Genomic DNA, 10,128 nt, shown 5'->3' with positions numbered 1-10,128 from the left:
TCACACAGCAGCTCCAGGTAGACATGCTAGTTGACTTTGACATTTTTTGGAAGAACAATAAGTTTTCCCCAGACCTCTTCCAGTAGAGCAACCCCACACCATGTGTGAGTTTGGGTGTTTTACGGTGTGCTACAGATAGAAATGGTTGAGGGGATCACTGTCTCTACACCGGTAAACTCCCCCTCCAATTTTGCATGTAATGTCAAATGTAGCCTCATCTAACCATAGCACGGAGAGTCAGTCCTACTCACCCTAGGCAAAATATTTCATGCAAAAAGGAAACCCTTCATTGTCTATGTGCCTTTCACAGAAGAGGTCTCTTCCTTGGTGCGTGGTTGGTGTAATTTAACTCCTGCACACGACGTGACATGGTACACATGGATGTCCCCCAAAACACTTCAGGGTTGCTCTCCTTCAGAGATCTTGCTAGCATTCGTGGATTTGACTCTGAGGTACACTTTATGATGTTCAAAGCCCTTCAAGAAGTTTTCCTAGGACGCCCTGTCCTAGGTTTCTGGGATGGTGTCTCCAGCCCTCCTCCCTCTCCAAATCATGCCATGTGTTTCTTCACTTTGGACTTGGCCATGTTTAATAATTTACAGGTTTCTTGGGTAATATTGAGATAACGCCTTCTCCAGAGCTTAATACTTGCATATCAGATAGAATTAAGGTTGCAGAACGCATCCCCGCGCAACACCCTCCCCCTCCTAGTGCTTGAGAGTCACTGTTGTCCGGTTGCTGGAGCCATGCAGGGCAGGGCGGGGTTAGCCGTTACTGGAATCAGAATAGTTATTTGAAGTTCTTGCTAAACCAACTAGCCTAACCCTAACCCCAACCTAACCTAACTGAAACTAACCTAACTTTAATATAACCTAACCCTTGCCTTTGCTTTATTTTTATTTATTTTTTTTTTCCATAATTAAACGAGAACTTCAAATAACTAAAGTATTCTGATTCCCGTATTGGCTAAGCCATCCCTACCCAGCACAGCTCCAGCAGCCGGTGTAGTTGGATCAAGTGCGCGCTCAGCCCCATTTTTACTGCCAGTCGTACGATGCAATCACTCCCAGCCACGGCAACGCACAGATTTCTTCAGCCAACACCATTCAACAGCAGCAGTAGTAAGCATGCCATGTAAGTTAGGTTAATGTTAAGTTAGGTTAGGTTAGGTAGCGCTATACATCACTTAGGTTAGGTAATCTTAGGTTACATTAGTTTCCTATTAACTTAAAATCCCGAACCATTCGTAGTAATGAATGATTTGATAAGCTAAATAATCCATATCTAATACCTGAATTACAATAAAGAGTAAAAAGAACTGATGTATTAAAGATTAATTGCGTAATGTGGCATAATAGCTAACGGATCTCGGCCAGCACCTAAACGTTCTTCCGAAGATAAAATAAGTGTCCTTAAGTGAGGGTCCAGGGAGGTCTGTGCTTTGCCGTGGCTGGGAGTAAATCAGCCATACGTCTGGCGGTGAAAATAGGGCTACGCGCGCACTTGGTTACTTAAACTAGCTAGTCACTAAAACCTGCACACGCTGGCGACGCACGCAGCGCGCGCCAGGCAGCGCTCAACTGTACTAACCGATAGACTGACTACTAAGAATTACCTGTGGACCACATGACAAGGCCCATGCCAGCCAGGCTTGGTTGGCAATCAACAACAACAACAACAACAACTAAAACCCACGACACCAACCAGCAGTAACTCTCAAGCACTCGGAGGGGGGTGTCTCGCGAGGATACGTCGGTTTATTAACTTTTTTTTCCTTGTTTTTACTTTATTTATTCATTTATTTATTTTGCTTTAACAAGTTTCCGGAAGTTGACATACATTGCATGATATTCTACAACCTTAATTCTATCTGACATGTAAGTATTAAACTCAGGAAAAGACGTTAAAGATATCTTCATATTATCTGGTTTCTTTAGTTCCATGGCCTGCCTTCTTTAATCCAGTGATATGGGCAATTATTTTTTTTTCTTAAGTTACATAACCTACCTTTAATCCAATGATACTGGCAATTATTTCCTTATTCAGGTCCTTTGTAGGCACCATGGTAATTTTAAAACCATTTCAGAAAAGAGGAAAACCAGTAAGAAAAATAGGCATGGGTGATTGAGGCTAGGTTATCTGTCCCACTCCACTCTGTTGGCCCAGCACGATGGCAGGGAGTTACCAGTTAATTTGTCTGTACACAAGATTACCTCAGAGAATATTATCCCTATTTCGCCATAAGAATGCCACTCTAAGGGATAGGGGCCGCATATTTTTGACTAGTAGATATATATATATATATATATATATATATATATATATATATATATATATATATATATATATATATATATATATATATATATATATATATATATACACACACACACACACACACACACACACACACACATATATATGCATACATACACACATACATGCGATAAACGTGTGTGTGTGTGTGTGTGTGTGTGTGTGTGTGTGTGTGTGTGTGTGTGTGTGTACAAACAAAAATGCGTGCTTATTATACTTGTGTACGGGTTGAATAAGCAGTGTCAATCGCCCAACTGTCTCTTGCTACACATCTTTCGTAGGGAAAGAAAAAAAAGTCCTATGGAAGCTCCGGCTTACTGGCCTTTTTATTTATTTATTTATTTTTTTAAATCTATTAGGTGTTAGAAACCTATATGGCTAATAAAAATATTAATCTCTCTCTCTCTCTCTCTCTCTCTCTCTCTCTCTCTCTCTCTCTCTCTCTCTCTCTCTCTCTCTCTCTCTCTCTCTCTCTCTCTCTCTCTCTCTCTCTCTGTGTGTGTGTGTGTGTGTGTGTGTGTGTATCTCAGGTCCGTATAGTTGGAATTCAAAAGCTGCGCGCCGAGGAACAACATCGCCTTTCTCAAAACCTCAATTGTGCCTCCACCGCCATTCAGGTGAATGTCTTTCATTATAAAGCTTGTGACATATCCATATACACGTGCTTCGGTATTTGATGTTGATATTGTTAAGAAATATTCGTGACGTGTGGCTTTTCATTACGTTTCTGCATTCACGTTTCTGTATTTACGTTGGCAAAGTTTTTTTTATTAATCCCTTCCTTTCTCTCAAGATAATAAAGACATCATGATGAAAATCTTTTGCAGTCTTACCCTATTCAATTTTCGCGCTATCACTGTTTTAGAACAATATGCACACAATTCTTACTAGTTGTAGTTAATATAGTACATAGAATGGAAAAAAAAAAAATGTTCGTAAGTCGATGGCCAACCCAACGTTTTGAAATGCATCGTTTTTTTTTTTTTTTTCCGTCACAGAACATTCTCTTCCGCTATGGTGAGAAGCACAAACTTTATTTCGCACTGCTGGAGGAAGAGAACTATTTTGGCGATGGAAAACGCACATTTAAGGCTGACATGGTGTGGTCCCCTCCCCTTGACAAGGTGGTGCCTAACATATTTGCAATTCACACAAGATGGGATCATACTGAGGTGGGTGATCCAAGGAAAACTGGGGAGGAGGGCTGACATGCAGGACCCTTCAGCCATTAGATCTTCCCCTGATATGTTTATAGAAGTCAGAGGTCGGGAAAAGCAGGATAAGTGAACCCAGTTAGGATCAAAATAAACAATTTAGAATAGTCAGGGCTTAGCAAATATATCAGTGGAAATGTGTAAAGACAACTCATAATTTTCATACAAGTTACAAGTGACGTCAAGGACTTCCCAGCCCCCACTTGAGTTGTATTTGTCTTTTTTTTTTTGTTACTAATCCACGTGTCAGTTAGTTTTCATTGATTATGTGTGGACAGTGCAATGTGATAAGCATGTAAGTGATACACCTGTCCTCCACCACAGGAGAAGAAAGTGATGCCCGAAGACTCCGTCTTTTTCACCATCGTCTGGGAACCCACGGCTCTATTCCTGTCCCTCTTCGATTTTTATAATAAGACGGTATTGTTATTATTATTATTATTATTATTATTATTATTATTATTATTATTATTATTATTATTATTATTATTATCATGATCATGATGATAACCATCGTTATCATTGATACTATTATTCTTATTCTTATTATAATAATATCTTTAAATGAAAACACCTTGCATAAGTAAATTCAAATGTATGTAATTTTTTGTCTGTATTACTTTCCATGCTGATTTTGTCACACAGTACTAGAGTGTTTTTACTCCTGGAAGAACGTTTGGGCGTTGTCTGAGTATGGGAATTCCCGCTAAGCTGCGTTGCCGTGTCTACAGGACCAATTATAATTGGTTAGACCAATAATTATCGGTTTAACATCTTGGTGGAAAGGACAGGCGACAGTCTTACCTTCTCTCTCTCCTCTCTCTCTCTCTCTCTCTCTCTCTCTCTCTCTCTCAGTAGTGTATGATACTGTGTGACTATTTTTTTTATTATTTATTTGTTCGTGGTAATTGTTTTGCGTAATCTCGATTTGGGGCAGAGCAGATTCGTCGCACTGTCGTCTCACTCACATTAGTGCCTTTGTTCGGAAACTTTGTTCGGAACTGATCTCTATTGGGATTTCTCTTCTAAAAATATTTACTCTTATTGAAAATAAATTATCTCTTCCGGCTGTAAAGAACAGGCGAGCATCGTGGAAGTATCTCTCGAGTATCTTTCTTACCTGAGTTACCTAACCCTACCGATTAGCATCCCGGGGACTCGACCTAAATGACAACGCCGCAAAGCTATGTTGTGAAATGTTGTGATATTTTATATAAAATCAAGACTATTTTTATTATCTTAAAACCCGAACCATTCGTAGCGCTCCATGGTTTGATGAGGTAAATAATCCACACTTGATACTTGAATTTCGACCCCCCCCCCCAAAAAAAAAAAAAGATATATTTAAGAGAAACTATGATGTGGCGGAGGAGCTAACGGATCTCGGCCAACGCCTAAAAGTTCTTCCGAGAATAAAAAGAGTATAAATGTGTACTAGAATACAATGGTAACGATGTATTTACAGACTATTCCTTAGTTCCCAAGTCTTGTAAAAGATACTATTTGGCACAAGGTGTTTGAGAGCTGGAATAAGGGTTAGGATGCCATCAAACAGCCTTCATAGAAATAGATATAATACAAGCACAAGTGACGCAATTTTAGGTTGGGGTGACGCTGGATCAATACGTGAAGCAGGTGCCAGTCGACGGTATGAGAATCCTCGGCTACTTGGGCTACAATCAGATGTCGTGGGATTTCGGAATGTCGCTGCAGCATACCAACAATCTTTCTGCCGTCCGTGAAATGGTGAGTAGGCAGTACGCGTGCGCTTGTGGGCTTGTGCGAGCGCACGAGCGCATGCATGCATATATATATATATATATATATATATATATATATATATATATATATATATATATATATATATATATATATATATATATATATATATATATGTGTATGTGTGTGTGTGTGTGTGTGTGTGTGTGTGTGTGTGTACAGTGACCGACATTTAATTAAACTGCCCTGGGCGTGGATCACCAATTCAGTATAAAAGTTTGCTTCACTGTTAAGAGGGATCTAAAATCGCGTCAATGCATTATGGCGTCTCCAGCAGGGGGTTCTTAATCTGGGGAGGGGGTGTCAATAAATTTCAAGGGAGGGGGGGCGCGAGTCTTGAAGGAAAGAAAAAAAAAGCTTCTCTAATTGTTTGTTAATCCCTTGAAGAGAGTGTGATCTAATTCGAAATTTTGAGAAAAAAAATGCAAAAGTACCACCTTATAACTTTAGTTTTCTATAGTTTAGTACTCTGCTTAGTCTCAGGCCTGCTTACTATTTTCCGTACTTACTGAGCATCTCCATATCCCTCGAAGGAGAGAATATGCGCCTTCCATACACATCCGTGACAATTTCTCATTTATTCGCATAAGACTGTTGACGTTTGGTTTATCTAAGTTGTTATATTTACCTAGAAACAGTAAACAGCCAAAAATATATGGAAAACATTTAAGTGCACAGATCACTATCCAGATAATTGCTTAAATCAAAGGAATTCGGTCTGCAAGCAAAGGCAGCTTCCGAAGAAAAGTGTCCTGCGTTGTGCTGTCAAGTTTCACCAGCAAAGTGAAAACACAATTTCTACTCATAAAAACTCATAAAAAAGAAGCCAAGAAGACGAATACTCGCCTCCAAACTATTGTAAATCGTGAATTAGAATTGTGAACAGGTGTGACAGCAAGAAAAACAAAAGAAAGCAATACGTACATATTTGGTGAGTGTTCTGTGAGATTCGTTAATAGGCGAATTACGGAGCTATGGTCCACCATAGTCCACCAAGCTCCTTTTGATCTTTAGGTAGGAGGATAGGATTTTGTTTTGAAAAAAAAGAAAATAAATAAAATAAATAAATAATAAAAAAAATAAATAAATAAACCAAGTAATAGGTGCTTTAAGCAGCGGAGCAACTTAAATAACCTTCCCTTAGCGGCGGGGGGTTCTAATATCTAGATGCGTTGCAGACCTGGTCGTACGGAGCCCGTCTACACGCGCCACGCCGTATCGCACCGCCTTGTTGGTTGCAGAGAATGACATGTTGTTATAAATGACTGTGTTTTCGATGTATGGAACTCTATCTGCATTTTGATCACACTATCATGTTCACTATCATGTTCACTATCATGCTGCCGCCCGACGCGCCTCGCCCTGTCCGTGCCACCAGACACCACAACAAAATAACACCCCTGAAGGCGCCGCGCACGGACCGGTACAGACTCAGCGCGATTCCCACCATGGTGCGAGCCATCAATCAATAGTATTTCCCTCCTAGATTAGACTTACCTTTAGGATTAATGTTAAGTTTTTCCCCATCCCCTATGTACATTTTCAGTTTGTCAACTGCCTAAATAATAAACCGTTTATTATTATTATTATTGTTATTATTACGAGAGTTTTTCCTATTTAATGTAATAATATATTTCAACATTCAATGATTAACTGCTGAGAATACCGGGCATAAGTAAAACAAAATTTTTTTTTTTAATATCTTCACAGTTCATCTCGTCGTAATACCATTTTCTTTTTGTTTTGTCAAGTTTTTTTCAGTACATCTTGATTCTACAGTCATTGCTGAGTTTGAAGGTGTCAACCTTCAAACTCAGTGGCTATCCCTTATATGAAGTGAGTTATGGGAAATAATTTTGTGCGCTCGATTTGTCGAAATATGCAGAAAAAAGCAAAACAGTGGATCTGACGAAGAGATATTATAAAGTAAAAAAAAAAAAAAAAAGATGCGCCATCAGAAGTTAAGTACTAGATGTTTCCGAGACTGAAATCGCAATACTTACATGCGTTGGACACCAAAAGGTTCTCCTGGTCAAATCATCGTTGTACCCTCCAGGGGTACAACGATGTACAGGACAGAACCCTGAGGAACACCACTGTTAATGAATTTGGGAGAAGAACAGTGACCGTCTACCACATCAGCAATAGAACGGTCAGAAAAGAAACTTGAGATAAGTTACAGAGAAAAGGATAGAAGCCATAGGAGGGTAGTTTGGAAATCAAAGCTTTGTGCCAGACTCTATCAAAAGCTTTTGATATGTCTAAGGCAACAGCAAAAGTTTCAACAGAATCCCTAAAAAAAGGATAACCAAGACTCAGTAAGGAAAGCCAGAAGATCCAGGGAGGGGTGGGTTGTAGAGATGTGCAGAAACAAAATTAGAAGCCCCTCGCTATGCTTGAGGAATTAATAAAAAAAAAAAAAATAAATAAATAAAATAAATAAAAATAAATAAATGAATAAATAAACAAATAAATAATAATAAGTAAATAAATAATATAAATAAGTAAATAAATAGTGTGTGTGATGCTGACAAGTGGGTAAAGGTACTGTTGAGTGATGAATCCACTTTTACTGCCACAAACAATAACAGCGGCCCGACAGCGACTTTCTTGACCTCCCCCTACATCCAAATTGACTGCTTAACACACTGTGAAGACAATATCTGATTGGCCTTTGTTTGGCGGGCTCAGAAGCTCTTACCACTGTGCCATTTTGGCACAGTAGGCAGCAAATTAATTTATGGGATTTTAGGTTCACCCTAAGGGTGAAACAAAATCTTATACTGAATTAGCCAGCGACTTTTAGTACGGACTAATTCAATGTCGAGCACTTAAATAATTATAATAATAAGAATGATAATGATGATAATGATGATGATAATGATGATGATGATGATGATAATCATCATCATCATAATAATAATAATAATAATAATAATAATAATAATAATAATAATAATAATAATAAAAATAATAATAATAGCAAAGCAAAAAGTGGTGTAATGAAGGAACTGCACCCGGACAGTTAAAAAAAATAGTAAACCATACATTTTACTTGCAAGTTATGCACCGGTATACATTAAAGATATAGCGTACTAGAAGTGTGGATGTGTGTGTGGCCTGAAAAGCAAGAGGGTGTAAAAGTAGGCTGTGTCGCCTGGGCGACAGCAATTTCCTGGACTCTTCCTAGTTAGTTTCTCTGTATGTTGGTTTATGATGGGATGGGAAAGCATAGGAACGTATGTTCCTCTGAGGTGTTTGAAGCTACTTGCGTAGCTGTGATTGAACTGGGAAAATGTACATGGAGAGGCATACAGAGAAATGAGGTATAGTTGTTTGACGGATGGCCTTCCATGTACTCCCTTTATATGGAGTGGCTGTTCAAATTTAATGCCATAGAAAATAATAAACATGTTGATAATAATGATGATATGATGATTATGATGATGATTTGAATATGATGATGATGACTGGTAATCAGTGATACATAACATGTATCACATGCCCTTGTTACTTTTATTTGGATCTACGTTTTTTTTTTTTTTTTTTTGTCGGTGATACCTTTTGTGAAGAATTCCTGTTCTATTATAATTTTCTGTAGAGGAAAATTTTTCGTTCAAGTTATCTCGAGAACGATTTAACTCATGGAAAATTACCCACAGCGAGTGGGTAAGGAAAGTTATCCATGACCAGAAAGATTTTGTTCCGGCCTGGAGTGGGCTGACAGTCTCCACAGAAGGTTGGGAGTAGACGTGTACTTCAATCTCTCATCTTACTTTGGGCCTGCCTGTCAACCAGGGAGGGTGGGATTATTGGAAATTGTCAGCAAGTCTTCGTGACCCGTGAACATGTGTAAATGCTCACCGCACTGAAGTGCCATGAAAGCACATTCACATTACTAGGTGTTTTCAGAGTCTAGCTCTAAGATGCCCCACTGATACCATTTTAATTTTAAAGAGTTCCAAGGATTTTAGATGTTTCTTTACATTGTCCATTTTTTGTTTGTACTGTTGGTTGCAGGGTAGCTGTTTTTATGAAATTAACTATTTTATTTTATTTATTCATTTATTTATTTATTTATTTTATTATTTATTATTTTTTTTTATAACCAGCGTTTGTTTGGCAAGCAGTGGTGAGAAAGTCAGTCAGACTGTTCTTGTTCCATGGTCGGGAGGATAAGGGATTGTCGTGCTTCTATTTCGCATAATCTTCTTGCGTTTAAACTTCTAAGACTTGTGGGTTCAAGGAAAAGGGTTATTTTTTTTTCTTACTTTACTTAACACAAGTCAGCTTCCAAAGATCGACTTCGAAGCTCTTATACCTCCAGTTAATACAATTATGACAGTATATACTAATCCTTTTGAATTAACAAATGTAAGATGTATAATGTATGTAGAGGTGAACAGGTAAAAAAAAAAAAGTAGAACTTGTGAAAGTACAGCTAAAGGTATAGGTATTGCTGTCCTCAGGTGAATCGGGTTGACGAACAGTTCGGGCTGGTGCTGGTGGCGGATAGAATGGGAGAGTCGCTGGTGCTATTAGCCAATTACCTGTGCTGGGAGCTGAGTGACGTGCTGGTGCTAAGGGTTAACACACAAAATATATAGGCCACGAATACATCTATGACATATCTGTGACATATGACATATTATCTATGACATATCTGAAAATGAAGTAGTTCTGACAAAAACAAAGGGTACTATGCGCTCATGGTTTAAATGAAATAAAAGTGGCTGGAACAAGGTACAACCAAGATATAACACAAGATAGGAACTCTTATGGTAGAAACTTAGTGACAATATGTAGTAATAATGATGTG

General features: G+C 38.4%; 1 protein-coding gene across 1 annotated transcript; it reads left to right on the top strand.

Annotated features, from left to right (window-relative positions):
- Positions 1-368: 368 nt before the first annotated feature.
- On the top strand, positions 369-9,916 carry LOC135110102 (galactose-3-O-sulfotransferase 3-like). The gene is made up of 6 exons (XM_064022056.1): positions 369-611; positions 3,315-3,488; positions 3,855-3,950; positions 5,133-5,276; positions 7,089-7,145; positions 9,779-9,916. The coding sequence occupies exons 1-6, from the start codon at positions 369-371 to the stop codon at positions 9,914-9,916; spliced, it is 852 nt and encodes a 283-aa protein (XP_063878126.1).
- The last annotated feature ends 212 nt before the right edge of the window (positions 9,917-10,128 follow it).

The sequence above is a fragment of the Scylla paramamosain genome, chromosome 20 (assembly GCF_035594125.1).
Source record: "Scylla paramamosain isolate STU-SP2022 chromosome 20, ASM3559412v1, whole genome shotgun sequence".
Lineage (NCBI taxonomy): Eukaryota > Metazoa > Arthropoda > Malacostraca > Decapoda > Portunidae > Scylla > Scylla paramamosain.
The sequence above is the reverse complement of the archived record's forward strand: the minus strand, read 5'-3'. Positions and strand labels throughout refer to the sequence as shown.